Source organism: Mustela nivalis (assembly GCF_964662115.1).
Source record: "Mustela nivalis genome assembly, chromosome: 7".
Classification (NCBI taxonomy): domain Eukaryota; kingdom Metazoa; phylum Chordata; class Mammalia; order Carnivora; family Mustelidae; genus Mustela; species Mustela nivalis.
In genome coordinates, this window is record NC_139026.1 from 89,379,324 (window position 1) to 89,407,065 (window position 27,742).

The window sequence follows — 27,742 nt, forward strand, 5'->3', positions numbered from 1 at the left end:
AAATATAATCCCTGTCCATTGGCCTGAGTTTTGCAAAAACTAACTCTGAACCTTAGGAATAGAGTCTACGGGCTTTAGGAACAAACATCCCAAATCTGCATGCAGATAATCAAATAAGGACTTCAGAGCTTCTACCAGCATTATACACAGATAAGTAAGAATTACGAAGGAAATGACGGTCATGAGTAAGCTAGAAGATCTCAAGAACACCAAAATGGTCATGAGGAGCCAGTGGGGTGAGGGGAGGCATAAAGGCTGTAGACTGAGGAGCTGTGAAGATAAGAAATGATGGTATCGGGGCGCCTGGGTGGCTCAGTGGATTGAAGCCTTTGCCTTCGGCTCGGGTCATGATCTCGGGATCCTGGGATCGAGCCCCGCATAGGGTTCTCTGCTCAGTGGGGAGCCTGCTTCCTCCTCTCTCTCTCTCTGCCTGCCTCTCTGCCTGCCTCTCTGCCTACTTGTGATCTCTCTCTGTCAAATAAATAAATAAGATCTTTTTAAAAAAATAAAAGAAAAAGAAATGATGGCATCCCTCCATGCCCTCTGCCCAACAACACACCTTCCTCTTTTCCTGGTTAGCTACCTGGGACCCTCTTGGTTTTCCCTGAAGGACTAATGTACTGTGCATTTAGAAGGCACCTAGTTCTGCCTCTCATCAAACACCCCCACATATCCATAAATACGTTTGATGTGTGAGAGGTAAGCCGAAGCCCCTCTTATTTCAGCGCTCTGTGCCACGGGAGAACAGCCACTGTGCAATCACAGTGCACCTGCAGCAGTGTTGCTGTCGATGCTGGTGCTTGGTGTTGGGTGCCCCCCTGCACGACACAGCCTGGCACGCTATGCAGCTCAGGGTTTTCCACGACACCACAGTCCCCCAGCGAGTATCAGCTGTCTGTCCACCTGTGGTCTGTACCGCAGGCTCCTCTTGCTGTCTCTTGAGGTAGATTCAGTGACTGGGCTTTCTCTCATGAGGTGCTGTTTGATTCTGCATGAATCTCCTTGTTTTGATTCACACTGGTTTAGCCAGGCTGTCCCAGAATATTCTCAAGACCTCGGATTGCTTTTCTTCAGAGTTCAGAGCCCCCGGGCTAACCCAGCAATAACCTGAGTTATTGAGTTCCTGAGCTAAGGAGATTCAAAACTATCCTGATGTCCTTGGGACAAGTTATTTTTTAAGTCATTTGAGCCCAATACCACTTCTACTCTGAGAGAGAGAGAAGGTGAGAGAGAGTGTGTGTTCATTCATTCAGTGGGGTTGTCTGTGATAAAGGGAGAATCCTCAGAAAGGAGTCCCCTAGATCATTTACATTACCACCTGTGAGCAGTGTTTTAGACTATACCTAGACTAATCTTAAGAATGTATCAAGTAGGAAGAATTTGAGTTAACTGTTTCAGCTGCTTGAACATTTATTCCTGTTTTCCTCTAATTTTCATCAAGGTCATCGTCTGAGAAAATATCTCTAAGCTTTGTAGTTTATACTTTGAGATAACTGCAGAGCATAAGAACTTCAAGCTAAGAAGCACTAGCTTAAGAACCTTGGCTAATTTTATTCTTCACTTGGAGACAAGAACAGGATTTCTCTGGATATCTGTGGAAGTTGAGAAAGACAAAAGAAAGAAAAAGTTGCACCTCCAACAGGCATATTTTATGACTGGCACCGACATCAGAATGGATGAACTGTTGACGCAATACCACAGTTAACTCAGTTGATTACTAAAGGGGCCCAGCACAGGGTATAGTAAAAGTAAATGCACCAGAAATGTTTGTTAGACTGACCCTTGCCATGCTTGGAATGGTGGGGGCGTCCATGCTGCAGGCTTCCCTTTGAAGGCCTTGGTGCTTCCATTCCTCTACTGAGCTGGGTAGAAATCAATGGAGGGGTAGCTTGGTCTTTTTCTTCTCCCTTCCTCTTCTCTCTGTACCCTTCTTTCTCTTCTGTTCTGCCCTCCTCATTCTCTACCCTCCACCCACCAGCGCATATATGATAAAAAAATCAGACATAGGGGCAGCTCAGGGGAGAGAGAGACAGTCATAGTTGTGTTCCTGAGTAGGAAGCCATTCCTGTTTTTTCTCCCTTTTCTAAGTCCTAATGTTCACATAGCCTTTCACTGCGCAGACATTCCCCTATCCCCTCCCCTAGTATTCCACTCCCTTTGTTAAAGCTGATGAGACAGAACTGCTGTAAGCAAAGAACAACGAATGGCTGGAGCTGAATAATGTGAGAGGGAATTAAAAGACATTAAGAAAGATCCTTTCCTATTTAACTGCTGGTCCCTGTATTCAGTGATTGCTACAACATGAAAAGCCAGCATTGAATAAATAATTGTTCCTGCTTCTCAGACCTTCTGTTAGGAAACTCTGACATAATTTTAATCTTTGGATTACCAAACCAAAGAAGCAGGCTTCTACTTACCTGATCTCTTAGAGAGCACAGTGGAGAATTCCAGAAGCGTGTAAATAAGGAGAAAATACTGCCTGTAGTGTGTCCCCCCCATCCCATTGCAGACATGATCACCTGGATCCAATGAACTCAGCAGAATTCAGTCAGCAGAGCCATCAGCTTGGGGCTAGTTCAGAGGACTGGGGGTAGGGTGTAAGCAGACTACTATAGTCTCACTTCTCTGAGCAGTGAAGCTATGGGAGAAGAGGAGGGAGTTGGTAAAGTAAGAATGAAGAAGTGATGGTTCTCAAGTAAAACAGGTTCAAAAACTGCCTCAGAGAGATGACTGGCCAGAGCTGTTGGCTGCCACAATTTGTTGACTCACTCTTGTGTTCAACTGACCAGCCCCAAGTGTCAGTCAGCACCATTACTTACCTGCTGTGTATCTCTTGTGGTGTGGCTGTAAGCTCTGTGAGGGTGGGGACTTTGTTCATCAGCATGTTCCCAGGACCTCTCACACTGTAGTTGTTTCAAAGCAGTTGAATTGAACTGAGAGAAGCCCTGCCTTCAGAACCTCATGGTCTAACTAACACCACCATCTTGGCGGAACTGTGAGGCCCTCTCTGAAAAGAATCCCCAGCACCCCTGAGATTGAGACTACAGTAACCTCTCTGAGAATGTCCAGGAGCAAAGTAAGGGGAACCCCATTAACCTTTGGATATTTCTTTGGAAATATTTTTCCTCAGACAAAATTCTTAGCTGCTTCAGGCATGTGGGGTCAAATAACAGTTTATATCAAGTTGTGAGTCACTTTATAAATATCTGTTGTCACCTAACTGATCCTTTCTAGCTCCTAAAGTTCCATGTTGTCTTATTGTTTGTGGAACCCGAAAGATTATCCTGAGATCTTACCTGAGAAAATGTGGGTAAGATCCCCAGTATCCCTGTAGGAACCTTCTTGGTGCCCCATAGGGTAGGGAAACCCCTCTTCAATATCTGGCAGAGACTTAGAACCTAGTGCACCATACAACACTGCAATTGTGTCTACTGTCAGAGACGTGAACAGTCGCTGCTATAACCTCCACGTGCCAGTGAATAGACATTTGGAGAAGGGAGGAGATTAAAAAAAGGAACGGAACCAAATTTCCAAATATGTACTGTAAGAATTTATGGAAATAAGAGAACCTTTTCATTTTCTTTTTTTGGTTAGAAAACTAAATTTACCTTGGGAAGGGAGGGAGTTCTATGAGGAAGAAGCCAAAGCAAATTTTCTTCACAGACTTCCTTTCCCACGCAGACTCCCACGTGGCGCTTACTGTGGCCCTTAAATCTGAAAAACCAAGGCAACCATTTTCTTAGCAACCAGGGAGCCAATCAAAAGCCCAACCAAAGCACCCCATCTAAATTAAAGCCATCACCATGGGCACCATCCAGCTGGTTGGAAAAAGGGAAAGTAGACTAATTTAAGGCAGCCATCTTGTTCTTGGTGAAACGCTGGGAAACTTTTTTTAATTCCTTGAATGATTTGATTTTGTCAGCAGAATTGCTTTGGGGTGTGGGATAGATATTATATTATATATATATATATTATATATATATATTATATTCAACCCCATGGAACCAAGACCTTTCCTCTAAGGATTATCATGCTGACAGGTTTTCAAATCTCCATCTCTTAAAAAACATCCTTGGAGATCAAGGACCTTGGACTTTTGTAATTCAGGCTATTATAACTCATACTTTACTTGAGGAGGGCTTTGTTGCCTGTGGTCTAGTGCCTGGGCTGTTATGTTTGCCGGCTAAATGGTTCTCTGCCTTTAGTGTCTAAGGGTCCTTTTTCATCTTTGTTTTGTGAGTGACCCTGAGATCATCTTGGTCCAGTGATATTCAGTCTATGTCCAGGATTCTAGGGAAGTGCCTCAGGGAAAAAGGAAGTCCACCAGACTGGCTCCTCTTCCTCCCTCTACTATAGCAGTTCCTGGCTTATCTGTTTAGTGTGTTGGGGATCACGTAAGATCTTGTTGGAAACTAACCAGTTCTGTTTCTAAAAGCGAGAGAGCCAGACTGAAAGAAGATAAGAAAAAGGAAAGAAGAGAAAGACCAAGGGAGGGAAGGGAGGAAGGAGGACGAAAATGTCTCAAGAAGGGAAGAGAGGGGAGATGAGAAAGAGGAGGGGTAGGGAGAGGAGTGGGAGTCCCGTGCCCACCTCAGCTGTGAGTTGTGAGCTCACTGACTTGCACTTCTTTGGGACCGGAAGAGATGCCCTGCACAGGGTAGCCGGCCACCCACGCTGCCTGGGCTGCCCAGAGAATGAATGCTAAGAGCAGACGCTTCTGTGACCTTTACTGTAGGCCAGGGTGCTCTGAGGTGCTTTCTGTCTTAGCGCATTCAGTTCTCTCTGACTGAAGAACGGTGCCCGGGTTCCCCTGCCCAGCAATGTCTGAGCGGCCAGGTACGTCTGGCTTCAGAGTCTGTGCTTGCAGCTGCTTCTCTGATAATGATTTAGGGATACGATGTATAATCTAAGACCTACCGTTTACCAAGGACCTTCCGCGTGTCAGGCGCTGTCTGGGCTGCTTTACGTTCACCACCTCGCTAACTCCTCAGTCAGTGCATGAGGATTACAGGACTCGTTTAGCCCTCCAGCCTGTAAAGGAAGTGTCATTTCAGATGATGCAAAGAAGCATAGAGGACCCAGCAACTTGCCTGAGATCACACAGTTGTGAGTGCTGAACCCAGTCAGACCGGGAAGTCAGACTCCAGAGGCCAAGCTCAGACTCCAGAGGCCAAGCTCCTAACCATGACGCTGGGCTCCCAAAACAGACATATCAAACCCCAGTTTATAACCAGATCATTGTTTTTTTTTTGTTTGTTTTGTTTTTTTAAGATTTTTATTTATTTATTTGACAGACAGAGATCACAAGTAGGCAGAGAGGCAGGCAGAGAGAGGAGGAAGCAGGCTCCCTGCTGAGCAGAGAGCCCGATGCGGGCCTCGATCCCAGGACCCTGAGATCATGACCTGAGCCGAAGGCAGAGGCTTTAACCCCCTGAGCCACCCAGGCGCCCTAACCAGATCATTGTTAATAGGGAACGGACCTGCGACTGCCCCTGCTTCCTCTTTCCCTTCGTGAGAAAGAAAACAGGGTGGGGGGCGGTGACTACACACTCAGGAAGGTCAGCACTCGGACCACCTTTCTTCTTGTGCTGAATGGAAGTGATAATGACCCAGCAGAGGGTGAAGAGCAGCCCCCTTTGTTTTCTCACCGTGTTTGTTCTTTACTCACTACAGAGCTGGAAGAGTCTCAAAGAAAGTGCCCGCCGTGCTGGTATAAATTTGCCAATACTTTCCTCATCTGGGAGTGTCACCCCTACTGGATAAAACTGAAAGAGATTGTGAATTTGATCGTTATGGACCCTTTTGTGGACTTGGCCATCACCATCTGCATTGTCCTGAATACCCTGTTTATGGCCATGGAGCACCATCCCATGACACCACAGTTTGAGCACGTCTTGGCTGTAGGAAATCTGGTAAGATGGAACACTGTCTCCGGATTTTATGATCCGACCATGTTTTGCCTGTAGGACATCTTTTTTCCAATACTGGAAGCTGGAGTTTAGTTGCAAAGAAAGTAAGAGTTAATTGGAAGACAAATGCTTCCACATATGGCATAGCCCCAGCCGCTTCTGCTCACTGTTGTGATCCCTTGGCTGTTCCCTCTTTCTGCAGAACTTTGAAGACGTCATTTAGGAGTTATTGGCAGAAAACCAGCCATGGTGACAGAATGGGAGGCATGGTGCAGTGGGTTGCTTTCAGCAACCTGAGCCAAGGACTTCTGGATTTTCTTTCTCATTCTGTTTCTCACATTGATTCCTGCATTACTCCAGCATCACTTCCCCTTTCACCTTCAGTAACAACCACCACAAAATAGGGGAGCTCTTTTAGTGCATTAAACAGAACTATAAATTTGCCTGCACTGTCATATCTTAATTATCCATATGGGGCCTATCTGTGGGAAACTTAATTCTAGGCTGGCTTCCCCCTCCCATCCAACTTCTGGGCTCTCATCCAGTTTCTACCGTTAGTTGATCTGTGCCAAATTTATTTTAATGTTAGCTGAAGTCATATATTTAACTTATTATATTATTTAGAAGATAAGAATGAGATGATTTGTTTTGTTTTTAATAGATGGCACAGTGTATTCTGAAGTCAAATAGTTGTGATTTGTGATCTGTTTTATTTCTTTAGTCCAAAAATCAGGAGTTGATTGAATTTTGGTAGATGGGAAAGATCTAGTTGGAAAGAATCTTCTGGGTCATCTGTGCTTCATTATTCCTTGGGAGTTTCACCATGAGCAAGTCAAATCTAGTGGTTTGTTACCTTTTGAGTATGATCCCTGCCTGATGTTCTCCCTCTCCCTCCCTCCCTCTCTCTGTATACACCCACACACGCATACACACACACACACATGTGTGTCTGACACAAAGAGTATTTACATTAAGCCCTAACATACCATTAGAGTGTTATAATATCATTTTGAGTTTTGATTATGAAAACACACATGGCAAAGGAGAGATCATTTATCTGGTTAGTTCTTGTAGCCTATCACGTTCCCTGGTACACATCCGAGATAATTCTGTGGTCTTTCTACTTTGCACGTCGGAGTTAGTGACATGCTTCAGGCTCACTGCTTTGATATAAATGCTCGTGTGCCACCGGATGAAATATGGGTCATCTTGAAATGGGACACTCTTGTAGGCTGTCCAGGAAATCTGCTGACTCTGAAGGGTACCTGATAGTGGGCTGTGTCACTCGCAGACCAGAAACTTGGCCACCGAGCAACATTTTGAAAGAATCAACAAGATGATACAGATATGAGCTTTATCTTATTAGCCAAGACTTAAGTAATGAAAAATATAGCTTGATAATTTTGTTGTTGTTCATGGTGGTGGTGGTGGTATTTTCCCTGAGATGTTTTGTTTTTCTCAAAGTCTTTACTTTTACTTGCTTTTGCAAATCCAGTCCTTGATTTTGAAGGGAATTTGAGAGGTCTTTTCACCTACCACCAGCAGAATTGCCCTCAGACCAGACCAGCAGATAACACCATTTTTCCCTTTCTTAAAAATCTGTAGAGACTTAGGGTCACAGCTAAATTAGAGTTCTGAACATTCAGAAGACTTTGCTCAGAATCATTAAGAAGAAAGAGAGAAGGGAAGGTCAGCAACTAATAATATTCAGGGACTTTTTGAAGCAAGTCAACCAAAACCGAGTTCTAAAATGGGAAAACACTTTGGGGGCAAGAATTTTCAAGTGATTATAAAGAAAGCATGGAATTAGTAGTGGGGATGGAAAACAGTGAATGTTTCAGGACACTTTGGACTGGCCAGTAGATTCGAGGTGAGCGTGAAGGGAAAGAAATGAAGAATGGTACCTAGATTTGGAAGTTTGGTAGCTAAGAGGGAAAAAGGATGACTAAAGAAGGAATAGATTTGAGGTTTAAAATCAAGAGTTCTGTTTTGAACATACTAACTTAAAATATGCTACTCATTTCTAACCGCAAATGTTTGCATCTATAAAACAAGGGTAATACCATGTCATCAGTATTTGGGAGGACAAAATGAGAACCTATAGAGAAGTTTTTGGAATAGTAAAAAGCACTCTACAAATCATAGGGACCGTATTAGTGTAATTCAGTAGCTTGGACATTTTTTTAAAAAAATCTAACGGGCTTTATTAAATGATTCATGAACCAGCAGCAACCCATCTAACAAGCAGAGAAGAGCTCCCAAAGGCTTGGACATCTAGAGCGAGTCTTTGAATGAACCTGAGAAAAAGATGGAAAAGAGTGAGATTGACCAGCTTGTGAAATAGGGAACAGCCTATCTCACAGCTGGAAACCTAAGGACTTCCCACAGCTGGGACGGTGACCTGAGCTGTGTTTGTCCATAGATATATAAATGGAGGTTTCTGGTGGGAGAGGAGAATAGTTTGCTGTAAAGTTTGCTGCCTCCTCAGTCCTCCCACAAGGAAAAACGTTAATACGAGGAAGAACCTTAAAGATAATTTTATCCATCCCTCATGTTCCATAAAGGAAATGGAAGCCCAGTTTGGCTATGTGACTTCTACACCTTTTGTGTTATTCAGGAGATAAATGTAAGGATTCTTTTCTTGCCTTTTTTTGCAACCATTTGAACACAATAGTGAGTTTAAAAGGTGTTTTGTTTTGTTTTGTTTTGTTTTAAGCAATCTCAATCTTGGAGAAAGGTTTCAGGTACGGTCTAAGATGGTGTTTTGGAGAGTAAGCTGCTGACACAGCCTCTGAGCCTTCTGCACGTGTACTTAATGAACAAGTACATTCTCATGCAAAACCACAGTACGGCCACCAGACTCAGGAAATTCCCATACACCTCACAACCACTGCGTTCTTGGGCCCCTTCAGGTTCTGCCAGAAATCCCAGTCATGTCCTCTGTAGCAAAAGGATGCTGTTCCAGTCTCCTGTGGCATTCGGTTGTCCTGTCTTTTCAGTCTTCTTCAGCTTGGCGGACTTTCTCAGTCTTACATCAATTTCTTGACCTTGAGACTAGGGGAGACTGCAGGCCAGTTATTTTATAGAATACCCTCAAGTTCAATTTGTCTGATGCTTCCTCCTGACTAGACTCAGCTTACACATTTGGTGGGAATGTCACAAAAGTGAGGCTGACTTCTCCTTGCACCTACCAGATGGCATGGTTTCCATTTGTCCCAAATTGATGGGACTCGGTCAGTTGATGAAGGAGGTGTCTGCCAGGCTTCTCTCCTGTAAAGTTACTCTTTTCCATTTATAATTCCATTTTAATTAGTAAGTATTTGTGAAGATGTTTTGAAATTATCTAAATTTACTTCTCTTCATTAAACTTTGGATTTATTCATTTATTTATGTCAATGTAGACTCATGGCTTTTAGTTTTATCTGGTGGGTTATAATCCATTATCATCTAAATGTTTAAACCCTTCCTGATTTGGCCACTGGGCGTTCCTTCAAGCTGGTTTCTGGGTCCTGTCAACATATCCTCATTACCTTTTATCCAGTATCATAGAATAGTCCAGCCTAATTTTATATTTTTCCCATCTCAGGCCTGGACCAGCCATTTCTTAAGGAGCCCTCATTGTTGTAGTGGAAATAATAATTAGAAGTCAAGATCTATTGGAGCAATGTTAATGACTGGGCCCTCTCAGTATGAAGCTGGCTGTTTAACCTAGTCCAACATTACCAGGTTCATTCTGGTATCTCCGTTTCTATAGTTGTAACTCCTCTGACAAAGAAACCTGGTTGCCTCTATTTCTAGTTTATTTATTTGATCAAAAAGCACTGTTACCTCTTGCTGGGTGATTGTCCTCCTCGCCCTTTTCAGGCTCTGGCTTCCTATGCTAGACCCCCAGCATCCACACCAGTGTCCTCCCTGTGGACCCTCTTCCCACACTTCTCAGGCCCTGACACCCCAGTCCCAATTTCTTTGAGAAATGCTACATGAGAGCATAAATTCCTAGGTGAATATTTGAGGACACTCACAAGAGTGACTTTTATGTACAGCTGTTGGTTGATATGCTGCTTATAATTCTGTGATTATAATTATAATTCTTATCATTCTTATTTTTTCTCCTCCTCAAGAGGCATACCACAGCACAAATTAGAATGGCATCATAGGGATAGCCTTAAACCTACACTTTTCCATTTGTAAAAAAAAAGTGTTCTTTCATACCAGCAAACCCAAAAATGGCAATCACTGTATGATGAAAGAACATGGTTGCTGACCTCTGTCACAGGCATTTCTACCCGGCATCTGGGTGCCATGCATCCCACTGAAAAGCAACAGTAACTCTGCCATCGTTGATTTTCTTTTAGGAACCAGAGTTCCCACAGTGTAAATATTCCATGGTCAGGTAGCCAGTGCTTATGACTGAGCATTTCCTGTGTGTCCATCAGAACCAGTGGGACAGCAAATCCAGTCTCTACTTAGTGTGCAGCAAGCAGGCTGACATTTCTGTAGAGAGAAACATTCCCTGGGTTTATGCTGAGGGAAAATGGCTATCAGGATTTGCTTAGCTGCCCTCACAGTGATGTTCCGTCTGTAGATGCGTAGCAGGCACTGTGAACTTTGATTTTGCTTAATTGGATCTCTCTAGGGATTATTTTCTTTCAGTTCTAGAATACTGCATCTTCAGTTTAGGAAAATGGGGGGCTGTGGAAAAGTACGCAGACACAAAACCTTTCAGCCCTTATATCCATTTTTATTTCTGTCACATTGTTCTGTTTTATCATTCCTATACATTAACTGGGTCTCTTTCCCAACAGCATCTGTAATCTAAATATTTTTGACTACTTCCAGTTCTGTCCTCAGACCATATCTTCAAAGTTTTCCTTAAACTGCTTCCTTTTTAAACTTGGTAACCAGGTAGTTGCAAGCTATAATTTTATTATGAGTTTAAAACCCGTTACATATGAAGCCTTCCTCTAAAATCACAATATTTAGCAAGAATCTGATGTTATTCAGTAAGAGTCTGATGTTATGTGGTTCGCTTAGGATGAAGGTCTTGTCAAACCTGGCATTTGTGGTATTTTACTTTCTTATAGTACATTATGTTACCAAGTCCAGTGGGATACAGGAGGCATTGGGAGACATGGGGTGCTCTGAAAGGTAGAAAAGTTAGGAGTCTTATGACACTGGGGAGAAGTCATTCTCTTACCCAGATGGACTCCTCACTCACTGGGAAATCTGTTTGAAATTCTCTCTCTCTATCTCCCTCCCACAGCTCACACTCTCTCTTTCTCTAAAATAAATATATTTTTAATAAAAAAAAAAAGAAAGTTCTTGACATACTCAGTAGAATTTTATATAAGCAATACAAATGGGAATTCAGAAGACTATGCAGAAACATGGATTGAGTTATGATAAGTAAAAAGACCCAAGATATTATGTACTCTATGATTTTACAACTCTGTCAAAATATATATGCATTTGAAAAAAACCAGAAAGGGAATATAGAAAAAATTATAGTTGTATGAGATGATGAGACTATACTTTTTTCCTGTATTTTGCACACTTTTAGCAGTGTTCTGTTGCTTTTACAACTCAAAATAAGAAACACGACAGCATATGTCAGCCTTTGATAAGACACATAACATTGGGAGGCCTGGGTGGCTCAGTTGTTAAGTGTCTGCCTTTGGCTCAGGTCATGATCCCAGGGTCCTGGGATCGAGCCCCACATTGGGCTCCCTGCTCAGTGGGGAGTCTACTTCTCCCTCTCCCACTCCCTCTGCTTGTATATTCCCTTTCTTGCTGTCTCTATTGAATAAATAAATAAAATCTAAAAAAAAAAGACATAATATCAAATCAGGAATAATGCTGTATATTTTAAAGAGAATTACAATTGAATGGAGGGTGTTTTTGGTTTTTGGTTTTGGTTTTTTTTAGGCAAACACCCCAAACATAAACATTCAAAATGGCTGCTGACCCTTTAGAAGGAGTCTGTCCCCTGTGTGGTCTTCCTATTGCTTAAAATAGCTTGTTAAATGCATTCTTGAGCAATGTGAATTAGGTGTTTCTGGCAACAAAGATGAGGACATTGGGACTGAGTACTTGAATCAAGAGGCAACAAGGCTCTCCAGCCCCATGTGGAGTAGTCATGGGACATCTAAGTGCTGATGTCCTCAGATGCACAGTTTAAGAAGGCTAGCTCTTGTGGCTTCTTGGACATATTCTATCCAAAGATAATGATAAAGGCATTCTCTTTCTCTTATTTCTTTTTCTTACCCCCTGCCTTCCCCTCTTTAGGTTTTCACTGGAATTTTCACAGCGGAAATGTTCCTGAAGCTCATAGCCATGGATCCCTACTATTATTTCCAAGAAGGTTGGAACATTTTTGACGGATTTATTGTCTCCCTCAGTTTAATGGAACTGGGTCTAGCAGACGTGGAGGGGCTTTCGGTGCTGCGATCTTTCCGATTGGTATTCCATATTTCTCCAATTTCTTTTTACATTTCCTATCTTGCAGCTACTAAAAAGTTTTGCATAAGTTAATTTGATGATTTAAAAAATCCTTAGCTATATTCTACTCACAATTTCTGTTGGCAATTTATTGGCTTAGATACTAAAATTTTGAAAAAAATTTTCTGCTAAATGCCCAATATAGAAGTTAGTTTTTAATGTTAGTCAACAAACAGAAATCAATTTTAGGAAGTTCCTCAGAAAATAATGGTTAATCTAAAAGATGAAAAAGGATTCCTAAGGGCTATTTTGAGGTATAATGAATTTGCTAGTAAAGCTGAAGTGGAATTTCTCCTTGTTCAAAGAGGTCTCTCATTTCTTCCATCATGATGACCCCTTCCAGAAAACAGGAACAAAACAGTATTTTTTAAAATGATATTGAAATTAACTGTTAAACATTGGCTTTTTTTCCCCATAACATTAGCTGAGAAGGATTTTATAATGTACCTGAGAAAACTAATGTTAAAATTATTAAAATGACTTTGAAACAGTTAATGATACCCTCAAAATAGCTTCCCATAAACACAGGCATAAGCTCTGTCCTGATTAAGTCCCTTGAGAAGCTGAGTTACTTTGGGGATATCCCACTCAAAGCATCAGAACTGGCTTAGGTTTTTATCTCCTCATCGGGAAAAATACCTTAGCACTTATAACTGAAAGGATTTTAGTTTTTTTCATCAGGATATTCAGCATGTTGAAAAAGAGAATTGGAATAAAATGGAATTATTTGTAAAACAGAGGTCTCACTCAGCCTCAGTCCATCTGGCAAGTTTCTGGAACCTCTGTTTACTAGTCTTGGGATCTTTACTAGTCTTAGGATCCAGGCCACAGTAGACTTTTTGAAAATCGTTCTTACTATCTGGAAGATGGGATGAAGGAGTAAGAGGTGGAAGCCTGAGCACTAGTATTCCTAATAATTTTAAGAACCAGTCAGGAAGGGAAAAAATATGAATGATCCAGATATTCATACAGAAAAATACCTGGTAAATCTTAAACTCTCAGATAAGACTCAAGCTTTTAATAGGAAAAAAATGTTCCACTCTGTGCTGTTGCCTTCTACCAAAATTCCTATTATGTCCTGTGTTAGTCATTAACTTATAACATCTGAAGATAACCTCATCATTATTATTTCTAGATAATGAATTATATGCATTATAATTCTAGACTATTTGCTGAGACCTTATAAATCATTTATTTATTACAGAATATAGAAATCTCATAACAGAAGTTTGTCCTCTGAATTAATATCACTATAGGCCGTCCTCGTAAGATGTTTGATATACATGGAACTGCACCTATTAGGGCTTTGTGCTTTTCCTCCAAATTATGCCAAGCGTATTCCACAGTTTCATATCAGCTATTGATTTTTTACTGGCAAGCAAAAAGAGAGATACTTAGAATTTTTACATGATTTTTTTAAAGAGACAGATGATTTATTTTTCACTTTCCTTGCCATCCTGATCTTTTGCTTCACTACAACTCAACATTTTCCTTCATATGTTCTTTGAGATGTCAAGGAAAAATCAATAGCAAAAGGATATATTCATGTATGGGTTCTTAAAAAGTAGATTGAGGGATGCCAGTGTGGCTTAGTTGGTTAAGCGTCCAACTATTGATCTCAGTCAGGTCTTGATCTCAGGGGCGTGAGTTCAAACCCCCTGCTGGGCTTTGCACTAGGCATGGAGCCTACTTAAAAAAAAATTAAAATTTAAAAATAAAACATAAAAAGCAGTTTGACTCAGACTAATACAGGGGGCTAGAGGCAATAATCTTGGTTCCTAGTTTAAGTTTTTCATGTACTGTGAAATTAATCCATTTTGCCTGTCTGTGCCTTACATTCCCCCATTTTAGTCTAAGATAGTTAGAAAGTCCTGGGAATTTCCCGAGGTCGCTCAGTAAATTTAAGCTCATCTCACTAATTTTGTATGTTTTTATTTTAGCCATGCGGAAGATAATGGATTGAGTATCATTTGATTTTTGTTTCAACTTTTTCCCCCTTAGCTCCGAGTCTTCAAATTGGCCAAATCCTGGCCCACCCTGAACATGCTGATCAAGATTATTGGAAATTCAGTGGGTGCCCTGGGCAACCTGACCCTGGTGCTGGCCATTATTGTCTTCATCTTTGCTGTGGTGGGGATGCAACTCTTTGGAAAGAGCTACAAAGAGTGTGTCTGCAAGATCAACCAGGACTGTGAGCTCCCTCGCTGGCACATGAATGACTTTTTTCATTCCTTCCTCATTGTCTTTCGAGTATTGTGCGGGGAGTGGATCGAGACCATGTGGGACTGCATGGAAGTGGCAGGCCAGGCCATGTGCCTCATCGTCTTCATGATGGTCATGGTTATTGGCAACTTGGTGGTCAGTACTAACTTGTACAACTTCTCATTCTTTGCCCAAAACATCATACCCTTGACCCAGAAGCCCAATGGTCTTGGTCCTACTAGCATTCATGCCTGTGCTAGTTTTTATTCTTTCTTGGCTCAAGAACCCTAAGGTACAAATGAAGGAAAGGAAACTGCTCTTTACAGAGGCCTGCTGAGCCATAAGCCCCACAATCTGTCACCCCTTTTTCATAGCTATGGAAACAAACCTCAGCAAAGTTAAATGACCTTCCTGAAGTCAGGCAACTAATAAATGTCAGGGCTTGTATTAGATCCTGTACTACAAAATCTACGCTCTTTCTACTACAGAAAAATTCATTTAAACTCAGAATTTCTCAACTTCAACACTGTTGGCACTTTGGGTTAGATAATTTTTTGTTGTAGAATTGTCCTACAATCCTTTTGTTGTAGAAATGTCCTACAAATGTGTTGTAGGATGTTTAGCAGCTTTCCTGACCTCTACCTTTTACTGGCCAGTAACCACCCCCCACTTTCCCTAAGTTGTGATAACAGAAATGTCTCCAGGCATTGCCACTGTCCCCTAGGAGGCAAAATTGCCCTCCATTGAGAACCACTGATCAAAACCGATGGAGGGTTTTATCTAACTTGTATAAATGGCAAATCACTTTTTTGCTGTACTCTGACCTGTCTGCCTGCTGTCTTCTGCCTCTGTATGTAGAATATTCACCAACAGAGATTTTGACGTCATGTTTCTCAAAGTGTGGTCAGAGGACTAGCAGCAATGAGATCACTTTAGAGTATGTTAGAACCTTAGGCCTCACCCCAGAACTACTAAATCAGAATCTGCATTTTTAACTGGACCCCCGGTGATTGACATGCACACTAAAGTTTAAGAAGTACTTATCTTTCAGATCAGGCCCAATCCAACTTGCCAGTCTAGAGCAAGGGGGGCTGGAAGAAGGCAAACCCAGAGGACCCCCTGTCAGCTCATCCAGAGAAGTTCTCCTCCTTTTTGTGCCAGAGAAGCATGCCAGGAGGGGGTTCCTGCTCACCAGCCTCTGGACCAGCCGTGCCACCCTATTCTTTCCTATGATCTGTAAAAATGGACACTGTGATGTTTCTGTAATCCCTTCCTTTCTCCATTTCTGATCACCCTTCCCTTGTCCTACTCCCGCTAGACTTCCCACTTCTTCAGTGAAAGCAGCTCTGCCTCCTGGTACATAGTGGCATCCACATTTCCCAGCCCTGGCCTTCCCATCCGTTCTCCATCCTCCTCTTCTCACTTGTCTCTGCGTCCTCTCCTCGTTACTCTACAGATACCTGAGCACATGACATTACTTCTGCTTCTGGTAACACCTTTCCAGGTTTCCCTTTGCTCAGTCCTTCTGCCCACCTAGTCTTTAGGAATCTGTGACTAGAAGTCTTTTCTGACTCTCTTCTCTCCCTTCCTAGTAAACAGTCTGATGCCTTTCATACACCTTAATTAATAGTATTTCTAAGATCTTCCCCATCCTTTCCATGCCTGTAACCTATCCAGTATTTCTGTAAGTGTGGTCTGAAAATCACAGCCACCCAATTTTCACTCATTAAAACAGGCGGTCCCGGGCCCTAGACCAGATCTTCTGAATCAGAACCTTAAAGGTGAGGCCAAGGAAATATGTATTTTTTTCATGCAACCTCTCCCCAGATTTTCAGGCATGCTAAGGTTTGAGATTACAGTAGCCTAGTCCAGACCCTTATTAACTCATGCAAGCGACAGCTCTAACTGTATGTAGCTGGTAGGAATGATTTTCTCAAATCTCTATCATCTGTTATTCCTCTACTCAAAGACCAGTAGTGAATCCAGTTAAATAAAATTCAAATTCCTCAGCCTGGCCTTCAAAGCCCCCTCCAACTCACCCTCATTTTACCAACCATACTCCTTTATAATTCTACAAATGGCCCAAATAATTTGCATACATATAGTGCATTTATTGTTTCCATTCCCCCCACTCTACACATACTATGATCTCCACCTAAAATGTATCGCTTGCTCTTCTTCAGAAGTGTGACAAAGTAAGGGCCAGGTGTAAATCAAGAAGTGAACACCTCTCCCAATTTGTAAAGTAAGTCTTAATAAAAATAAATTAATTAATCTTAATGTCCAATGTGGTAAAATAGACTATTAAAACATAAATAAATAAAGCCTGGCTTTATTTAAATAAAGCTTGGCTGGACATTTAGATATACAACAGGACACAACAGTCACAATCACTGTCTTGTTAAACTACTTTATTTAATAAATGTTAGGAAAACAAAGGAAATTAATTCTTAAGATGACATGAACTGTATTTCAGTTCTACTTTCTTGATTTGTTGTAGGAAAGCATGGCTCTCCAAGCTCAGTTGTTTTTTTCATGTGGATTTCCAACACTTCCCCTGCCCGTGAATACATGGCATCTGTTTCTTCTTAAATCCTCCCAATAAGCTGTGTCCATCTTTATTTTCTGTTTGGGAAGATTTTTTTCCCAAAATGGATACAGTTTTTGCTTTTTCTGATTGTAAGAAAAGCAATATATTTGGGGGTACATATATATGTTTGTAAAACTATAAGAGAACCAAGAAAAGACATATTAACCGTATATTATAACCAAAACCAAACAAAGTTCCCACTTGGTAGAAAACAATATGGAAGTTCCCCCCAAAATTAAAAATAGAACTACTATATGATCCAGTAATTCCGTTACCAGGTGTTTACCCAAAGAAAACAAAAACACTGATTAGGAAAGACATACGCACCCCTATGTTTATTGCAACATTGTTTATACTAGCCAGGATATGGACCACACCAAGTATCCATCCATAGATAAATGGATAAAGAGATGGGTGTATCTGTATACAGTGGAATATTACTCAGCCATAAAAAAGAATGAAATCTTGCCATTGGCAACAACATGGCTGGACCTAGGGGGTATAATGCTAAGTGAAATAAGTCAGAGAAAGACAAATACCATGTTTCCACTCATGTGGACTTTAAGAAACAAAACAAATGAGCAAAGAAAAAAAGAGACCAAAAAAAAACCCCAAAACAACAACAACCCAGACTCTTAAATACGGAGAACAAACTGATGTGTACCAGAGGAGAGGGGGAGGATGGGTGGAAGAGATAAAGAGGATTAAGAGAATGCTTATTGTGATGAGAACTGAGCAATGTGTAAAATTATTGAGTATTGTACACCTGAAGTTAATATAACATTATATGTTAATTATACTTCAATAAAAAAAAATTTTTTAATGCCCACTTAGTGACATGAGCACTGTCAAACCAAACACAGTAGAAACTCTTGTGCCTGTCACATGAATCTGTGGGCTTCCAGTTTTAATCCTAGTTTAATGGCTGACTTCACGTCATACTGTCTACATTCACTCTCCTTTCTCCTAATGCCACTGGTACAGGTGCTGAACCTCTTTCTGGCCTTGCTTCTGAGCTCCTTCAGTGCAGACAATCTGGCAGCCACGGACGACGATGGAGAAATGAACAACCTACAAATCTCGGTCATCCGGATCAAGAAGGGGGTGGCCTGGGCCAAAGTGAAAGTGCATGCCTTCATGCAGGCCCACTTTAAGCAGCGTGAGGCCGATGAAGTGAAGCCGCTGGATGAGCTCTATGAAAAGAAGGCCAACTGCATTGCCAACCACACTGGTGCAGACATCCACCGGAACGGTGACTTCCAGAAGAATGGCAACGGCACGACCAGTGGCATTGGCAGCAGCGTGGAGAAGTATATCATCGACGAAGACCACATGTCCTTCATCAACAATCCCAACTTGACCGTGCGGGTGCCCATTGCTGTAGGCGAGTCTGATTTTGAGAACCTCAACACAGAGGATGTTAGCAGCGAGTCGGATCCTGAAGGCAGCAAAGATGTAAGGTCCCAGTCTAGAACCCAGCCCTGATTCTGTGTGGGAACAAGTGGCCCTGGCAGTTCCCGGGACTGGTTCAGCTGTGGGCTGGGTAGAGAGCTTGGGGAATAGCCAGCTAGGTTTGAGATCCAACCCTAAGACCCATTGTCATTCTAGACCTCCTCTGGGTGACCTAGTTTCCTGAGATGTTCCTAGATCTGTCTCCGTCACTGCCGGCTCATCTCAGTCAGAGGCTGGAGCAAACCCTCCAGTACTTCCCTGCCAGTAATCCATCTGAGCCACAGCGCTGAGACCCACCAATAGCCACCTTCCATTTCAGGTGGACCCCTCATCTGTGAGCAGTCCCGACAGAAGTTTTGAGGGCCCTCTGGTCATTGTTTGCCCCTCTGCAAGCGGATGGTGATGCGCTGGTAGTAAGAATTGCAGAGAGTCCTGTCTGGTCCTTCATCAGTGTCCGAGGTAGAGCGTGGAGGGGAAGTGTCACGCAGAGTTGGTTAAACTCCCTTTTCTTTGCCACTCTAGAAACTGGATGACACTAGCTCCTCTGAAGGAAGCACCATTGATATCAAACCCGAAGTAGAAGAAGTCCCAGTGGAGCAGCCCGAGGAGTACTTGGACCCAGATGCCTGCTTCACAGAAGGTGCAAAGGGGCAAAGACAGGGGAGGGGCCATGGCCCTGGCACTGCTTGCAGATTTCTGCCGGAGCCAGTGGTTGGCTCTGCGTGGGGGCTCCGTGGCCTTCCTCAAGAGCTCTGTTCCCCACCTCCTCCTCTAGAAGCCAGTTGATATTGTTTCGCATGTTTGGTTCCTACCTAGAGCGAGTTTCTATTTACAAACATTTCTTTGTCTGTTTTCTCTTGGCATCAGCCCAAAACTTCCAATAGCGAGGCCTGTTGTGGCTTGCTGTGGCTGTGTCTGCCTCCTAACTCCCCTTTTCTCCTCCCTCTCACTGCCTCTTTAGAGGACATCTTCCCAATTCCAGAGGGCCCTGTCCCAGTAGTGTTGCAGCGTAGCCCTAGCCCTGGCACCCTCCGTGGCTGAGGCAGGCCTTCTGATTCAGCCCCTGTGCTCCTGGCTGTGTGGTGGGACAGCGGCTGCTGGGGTCAGGAGGCCGAGGAGGGGTCATGTCTGGGTGGGGCCCGCTCCTGCTTTGACCTGCCTCTCCCGCTGGTGCCAGGTTGTGTCCAGCGATTCAAGTGCTGCCAGGTCAACATCGAAGAAGGGCTTGGCAAGTCTTGGTGGATCCTGAGGAAGACCTGTTTCCTCATTGTGGAGCACAACTGGTTTGAGACCTTCATCATTTTCATGATTCTGCTCAGCAGTGGTGCCCTGGTGAGTCCCAGGGAGAGGACGGGGAGGGATGGGCTGGGAAAGACTTTGTAGGAGCTGGGGGAGGGTCCAGGTGGGGCGCAAGCCCAGTGCCTCTGAGAGCACAGATGGCTGTGGCCCCAAGCATGATGATCTGCCAGAGTGCTTTGGCCTGATGTTTTGAGCTTTTAGGATTAGAATCCACTTATCCACATCCTGATCTTCTTTACACTCAGTATGACACCTCTCACATCTAAGACCCCCTTTCTATCAGGATGAGAGCACAAATTATCTTCACTGTTTAGTTTACCCCGTTCTAAGCAACTTCCTCAAATGATCTTCCCTTTTTCACCTAGTATCCCAAATATCTTGTTCTTTACTTTTCACTTGCCCCAGATGGGAGAGAGGTTGGCTTCCCCTACCCCATCTCCCCTCACACTCTGACTGGTTGGGAGAACTCATGGCATTAGCAGATACTTAAAGAGCCAGGTCTCTGGTGTAAAGGCTGTTCATATTCACAGAGTTGGAAGTGCTTCTCATTGATCGGTGAGGCTCAGGGGGCACTGGACACGCAGGCTCCTCCCCTGTGGGAGCTCATTATCTGGGCTTTTGCTTTTATTTTAGCTGGCTTATAACTGAGGAGACCTGGACAGGGTCAGGAGTGAGGGAGTTGTTCCCCAGTTGGATAGATTTGAGGATAGTAGGCACTTAGAGACATGGCATATTCTCCTTGCTTGAGTTAAGGGAAAGCTGAAGAATGCAGAATTTTGCAATGCTTTCAAAAAAGGCAGGCACATTCATGTAGGGATAGAAGCAAAGCCTAATTTGGGTGCAGAAAATAGCAAGAGAATGTTAAATTTAGTGTTAAAGATCCTGTAGGAAGGGCGCCTGGGTGGCTCAGTGGGTTAAGCCTCTGCCTCCTGCTCAGGTCATGATCTCATGGTCCTGGGATCAAGCCCTGCATTGGGCTCTCTGCTCAGCAGCAAGCCTGCTTCCCCCTCTCTGTCTGCCTCTCTGCCTACCTATGATCTCTCTCTGTCAAGTAAATAAATAAAATCTTTAAAAAAGAAAAAAAAAGATCCTGTAGGAGAAGAAGAGAAGAGAAGCTAAAATGGAGGCAGTAGGTGGCAAAGAAGAGCCCGTGGGGAGTGGGGGGCCAGAGGTGGGGGGATTATGCAGGCATGTGGCAGGACAAATGCAGGAGGCCAGATGGCTTGGCAGCCTGGATCTGGGTGAGGAGAGGGCTTAGTCACACTGTCCTGCCTGTCCTGGGCCTTTACTGCCTCCATAGGCCTCCCTTAGTGCTGGCTGAGGGGCTGTGCAGGCCCCCGTATAACAGGACGATCTCTGCCCACGGGAAAAGGGAGGGCCAGACTCAGGCCAGAGCCAGGAGAAAGGTATTTTGTGACTATCATCATCACTCTTCCTCCAATCTTGTAAACAGAAACCCAGAATTAAGGAACACACCTCATCTTCTGACTCTTCTCTTTCTCATTGCCAGAAAAAAAGAAAAGCAGAAAAGCAGCAGTGAAACAGAAGTTCTGAACCTTCTTTGCTGCTCACCTTTGATAGTTTCTCTTTATTGTAGATGAATAAAATGGGGCACTTGGCTCGGTACTTGAAGACCCTGTGCAGTTAGGAGGCATTGAGACCTAAGAAGAGCAAAGTGAAGGGGTGCCTGGCTGGCTCAGTCAGTTAAGCGCCCGACTCTTGATTTCAGCTCGGGTCATAATCTCAGTGTTGTGGGATCAAGCCCCGCTTTGGACTCAGCAGGAGTCTGCCCGAGATTCTCTCTCCTTCTGCCCCTCACCCCCTCTCCCAGCTCACGCTCTCTCTTTAAAAAAAAAAAAAAAAAAAAAAAGCGAAGTGAAGCCACAGCTAAAATGTCTGAGAGAAGCCAAGAGTGGGGATATGAAGGGACTTTGGGTGGGAGTGGTGGATAGAGCTGCCAGTTACCAAAAGCTCAGTCAGGCATCTCACACGTATTGGGTGACAGAATGAATCTCTGCAAAGAGAGGTAAGGGGAAACTTGACATGGAAGCTGTTGAGTAGTTCACTGAGCAGAGGGGGGGTTATTTGTACAAAAGACCCCTGAGAAGAACAATGGACCATGACCTCTCCCAGCTGCCCAGTGATGGAACTGGAGTATGTGATGTGCCTCCTTGTTGGAAGTGTATCTGCAGCAGCCCGATTCTGTCCTTCCTTCTGGAACAGTCCAGAGCAGGACCTCCCATTGTAGGACACAGGACTTTTGATCCCCCTGTAGTTTTCTCTCATGTTGCAGGACTTCCTGCTCTCCCTCCACAGCCCTCCACCCCAGTCATGGGAATGTTCTACCTTCGTGTTAGGAAGTCACTTCATTCAGGAATTCCAGAGAGAGAAAGTTGGACTAAGATTTTCTTCACCTGAGCGTCTCCCAGTCCTGTGACCCTCCCCCATATCTGTGGCATCAGGGGCTGCAGGGAGAAAAGATTTTTATCATATAAGCATATAGAGTGTCAGCACGGAGAAGCTAGAACCCTCAGACTCTGCCGGAGGACATGTAGAATGGTGCCACCACGCTGGAGCGCTGGTTGACGGGGCCTCAAAATCTGGAGCCTACAGTCGCCACGTGAGCTGGCCGGTCCCCTCCTAGACATTATACCCCAGAGAAAGGAAGACATGTCCACATAAAACAGATGCAGGAATATCCGTAGCAGCGCCATTCACAATAGCCAGAAAGTAGGCACACAAGTGTCCGTCAGTGAGGAAGGTAGACAGACTGCCATACAGCAACCACATTGGAGTCTTCTTCATCGGTCAAGAGAAACACAACAGTGATGCGGGCTGCAGCATGGATGAACTTGGAAACCTCTGTGCTCAGGGAGAGAAGCCAGTCACCAGGGACCACGTATCGTCTGATTGCCTTTATATGAAATGTCCAGAATGGGCAGATTGGAAGAGAGGAAATAGCAGTGGTTGCCTGGAACTCGTGGGATGCAAGGAGGCCAGAAGGTGGCAGCTAGAAGGTGTGGGGTTTCTTTTGGGGGTGGATGGAGACACTCTAAACTTGATCGTGTGATGGATATACAAGTCCAAATGTACTGAAAGCTTTCGAACTGTACACTTGAAATAGCGGCATCATATGCTGTGGATTGTATCTCAGTAAAACATTTTTTAAGAAGCCACTTGTGGCGGGGGGTGGGGGGATGAGAGAGACAGGAAGCCCAGCATAGGCCAGCCGCAGGGGGAGGAGCTGCCGAGGGGTGGGGGCCTTCCCAAGCTGCTTGCCTCCCTTCAGGCACCTTGGGCAGCCACTGCTTCTCTTCCAGGCCTTCGAGGACATTTACATCGAGCAGAGAAAGACCATCCGTACCATCCTGGAATACGCCGACAAAGTCTTCACCTACATCTTCATCCTGGAGATGTTGCTCAAGTGGACAGCCTACGGCTTCGTCAAGTTCTTCACCAATGCCTGGTGCTGGCTGGACTTCCTCATTGTGGCTGTACGTGTCCTGCTTTCTACTTCCCACCCCTTCTCATAGGGAAACAAAAGCAGGGATGTTCCTTCCTCTAATGGCCAGAGTTGCCTGGGCACCCAGGATGTCGGACAAGATCTAGGTGTAGTTTGGGGAAAAGCTCCTGTCAGAGCACTCAGAGCTTAACTTCAGGCGAGGTAACTCTGAAGTCCCTCCATCAGCCCCAGGGTTAACCAACCAGCTCTGGGCTCTGGTGGTTTGGCTTGGAAGAGTCAGAGATTAGGAGCGGGAAGTGGAATCGTTGGTGCCAACACCCCTTGTTATTAGGCTGGGAACAAACAGTTCTTGCCCTGTGCCAGCAGGGTGCCCTCTTTCTGGTGCCAGGGGAGGGGTGAGGATGAGGAGGGGTACAGGTGTGGGGGGGATCTCGGTAAAGCTCTCTCTGCTGACCATTCCTATGGATACTTCCATCATCTCAAGGCTTCGCACCAGACTCCTCTGAACGAGTCCGCCTGTCCAGAAGCGGTGGTGTTCACACTGAAATCCACGCCCCTTCCCATACACTGCCATTTCCACAGTGGTGATCACAAGAGAATCCTTTTCTCCTCCAGGTACCAAGACCATTTCCAAGGCTTGCCGGCCATCACCTACTGTCTTATTTTTCAGGGTGGAGCTGCATCTTCTCTGATCATTTCTCACCCCACAAGCCCTTGTTCCTTGTTGGCTTTTCTAACTGTGATGAATGCTTCTTATTCTGTGTAATCACTAAAGCTCTTTTCTTCTAGCCAAATCAGCATTCGAAATAAAGGGTGAATGGGAATTTCAGGACCAGGGCCAGTGGAGAATTCACTTCCTGCTGAGCTGAGTGCTAAGTGCCAAGCAAGCGGAGTGTTTGGAGGCTGGTTGGGTACATATAGAATGCAGGTTTCCTCAGCCGTATAGTAAACCATCTAGAGCATGCCTCTAGGATCCGGAATGGAACAGCATGGACGCCTCTGTCAGATAATGGGAGCCCAGCACTCCGCACCAGTGATCTCTGCTCTAGAACACATTCCTGTTCCTGTAAATGTCTGTGACTTCTGACTTCCACGGTTAATGACTCCTTCCAGGGGATGTCACTCTGCTCCTATTTGCATTCCCTTTTCAGAAACCCGGCCTTTAGGGAGATGCCCAGATGAGGTGAGGAAGTCATCCCCTGCCCTTAAAGTGAGCCAAACAGGTACTGCCCCAGAGGGCGGCAACCGGAGGCCGTCCTGGCAGATTTCAGCACTCCTGTCAGCAGCTGCCACTAGTGCCTTCTGATGGAAGGGCTCCACCTCCCACAGATGGAAGGCTCGAGCTCTAAGATATATGTGCTGCCGAAGCGAGCACGGCTCGAGCTCTAAGAATGAAGGAGTGGGCTTGGGGTATGGCCCAGAGAATAAAGGGACACTGAGCCCGCTCTCTTTCACAGAACAGGACCCCCTGGTACCCAAATAAGCTGATAAAAGCATTGAGGGTTGTGCACATTAGCATTTATTTAGCAAACATTTTCGTTCCCTTTTATACTAGGTGGCAGAGAAACAGAAAATATGAGACTGACACAGAGCAAGCATTTATCCATAACCTCCTCAGCTTGAGGGCATTGCTGGATTCTTACATTGCCATGGGTCCTGACAGTGGTTCCTCAGAACTCCTCAGTACCGGTTATTAGTCAACAAATAGAAATCAAACACCATTCTGTGTGTAGAGCTATCCCCGAAGCTGCAGTGAGCCACGAGGGGCATGCAGGCATGGCCCCAGCTCCTTAGGCACTCACACCAGTTTGCAAGACTCCTTGGGGTTGGCTCCACCCTTGCTGGGCCTGGCTCCAGCATTCTGGGAACAGGGCTCTCCTGGGACCCTCCCATTCACTGGCTTCTCTTGGACACAACAGTGCATTTAGTATCAGATGTTTACTGAGCACCCACAACGTGCCAAGCTCCTGCCAGGAGTTGTGGGGGATACAGAGAGTAGAAGACGGGGACACTTCTCTCTAAGGGCCTGCAAGGCTGAGACATGTATGCAAACAATCACTGTATAAAGCAGCATGGGCTAAGGGGGAAGAGGCCCCAGTCCGTCCCTTGACTGCACCGCCAGCCACTCCTGAGTTGTGAATGGGGAAGAAGGCTCACATGCACCTGCACAGCTGGAACCATCCGAGTTTTTTGCTGTCATGTGCCCTTGGCATTCTAGAACATCCAGTGGGTGTAAATTTTAGGTCCCACTCTAGCTCCACCTCTGAGAGAAGCTCTTCTTTCTATCTCATTCCCCAGTTACTAGATGTCTGAATCTGTTATTCGTCACCATGTTTGTTTCCCTAATGGATTCTCCTTCCTCTGTGTTATCCCTTAAAGCTGCTAAGAAGACTTTTTAACAATCACGTGGATAATCCCGACAACCTCCAAGGTTAATTCTCTTTGGTTACAAGCCATGTAATTCCCAAACAGAGACAATGTTTCATTTTGCTCAGGTCCTTGGCTGCAGTGGAGACCTTGTCCTGTAGAAGAGTTTTGTCAACTTTCCCCCAGGGAAATTTATCCCCTTATATCAAGAGGTTAACCAGCATATCAGTTCCAGAGACGGGAACTTTCAGAGACCACACATCCTGAATTCAGACTATGACAAACATTCTCCATTTGAAAATGTTCACATCATTTGGAAAAAGTCACCTAGTGTCTCCCTTTTTTCTCTATTCCTGTAGCCATTGATACCCTGAATTTTTACTTCCCCTCAACTCCTTTCTTTTTTCCAGGTTTGATTCTTTCCTTGAAGTATACTTTCAGCAATGAGCTGGTTACCTCCGGTGAAGGTTTAGCATGGGGACTCAGGATTATCAGAGCGCCCTCAGCTGATAAGGACTAGCCCACATAGGCTCCTTGCTGACCCTGTCTTGGGAGATCTTGGCTAGATTGATCAGCTGAGCAGCATGGTATCTCAGCACCATTTAGAGCCAAGCCAGGGAGCAGCATCTGCACCTTCATCCTTCTTCCCACCCCAGGCCTCTTTGTAATCAGACTAACCCACTGCCCTGAAGAGCTGGAGTGTCCCTGCCACGTGCGGGGCCTATTGTGCATGCCATCGCCCCGCAAAGCTTAGTGTTTGGCCGTCTTTACCTGGCATAGTTTCTCAGGGTAAGCTTGACTCAGGGGTATTTGATCTCAGGCACTTGGTGAAGATGGGAAAGCTCACCTTCAGATATGCCTATTAAGGTCTCACCAAGAATCTGGCAATTGTAGATTATTTGGGGTTAAGAGTTGACTGCACTTGGCAATCATAGGCAAAACACACCTCCATCTAGAGTCTTACTGAGAATGATAAATGGAGGGGAAATGATTGGTTGGTGCTACTGTTTCCACAGAAAGCTTTTGAGACCCTTGTTTTAGACAAAAAATGAACTCTGAAGCATGTACCCCTCAAAGAACAGGAGTAAATCGGGCAGGCTTTAATTCCAGATCTAGGAAGACTGCCTAGGACTCTAGGGAAGATATCTTCACTGATGGATTTTGAGTCCATGCACCCCTTTTAAAAATTGAAATCCTTGAAAAAAAATTGAAATCCTTGAGCATGCTCATCCCTTTCTCTCACTAGGTCACAGACATTCCACTTCTGCCTCCTGCCAGTCCTCCTGCTTCATTATAAAAAGAAAAGAACTTATTTTTTAAAATGTTTCGTACAGTTCTGAGACAGAGACTCAAAGAGTTAAAGCCCTCAGCTAGAGATAAAAAACAGCAAATGAAACTGAGTTGTAGATTGTTTCCATTTTTCTCCTCTAAATTTGCTTTAAAATATCAATGTAGGCCAAGCAGATCTGTAACCATCACTTTCTAGTAGAGGGAACTTAAGAATGACCTATGGGAGTATCCTAGCCTATCCCAGAATTTGTGGTGCCGTACACGGGAAAGACTGCTCCAAGAAACCCAGAGCCCAAACTACCAGGATTTGATTGGCTAAAGGTAGTTCCCTTGGTGGGAACTCCAGTCAGGCCTCTCAGGTCAGGCCCAGGCAGCCCCAGATATAGTTGGCATCCGGTGTTAAGGGACCACATGGGAACTGCTCTGAGAGCTCTGGTAGGACAAAGTGAGTTTGGCTCTGGAAGAGCAGGAAGGCATTTAACCATCATGACTCCAGGCCTGGAGACCTTCAGGCTTCTCCCCAGCAGGGTGATACAGTCAACTCCGGATTGTTCTGATACCGATAACCGTCTCTTGGGATATTGTCGTTCTACCTGCCAGTCGGGGATGTGACCTCTCTGTGGAAGAAGGAGCTCTGGCCTGGAAACCAGGAGCTTCCAGGGTCTCTATTTC

The 27,742-nt window shown here is 44.5% G+C and overlaps 1 protein-coding gene across 6 annotated transcripts in view; it reads left to right on the plus strand.

Moving 5' to 3' along the window:
- The window catches only part of SCN8A (sodium voltage-gated channel alpha subunit 8), a 181,270-nt gene that overhangs the window by 129,364 nt on the left and 24,164 nt on the right, over positions 1–27,742 (plus strand). For all 6 annotated transcript variants that reach the window (XM_082741346.1, XM_082741347.1, XM_082741349.1 and 3 more), the window contains exons 14-20: positions 5,674–5,912; positions 12,195–12,368; positions 14,409–14,765; positions 18,184–18,654; positions 19,174–19,291; positions 19,829–19,983; positions 23,271–23,444. In XM_082741346.1, coding sequence (XP_082597472.1) covers positions 5,674–5,912; positions 12,195–12,368; positions 14,409–14,765; positions 18,184–18,654; positions 19,174–19,291; positions 19,829–19,983; positions 23,271–23,444 — 1,688 coding nt within the window. The remainder of the gene's footprint in view (positions 1–5,673; positions 5,913–12,194; positions 12,369–14,408; positions 14,766–18,183; positions 18,655–19,173; positions 19,292–19,828; positions 19,984–23,270; positions 23,445–27,742) is intronic.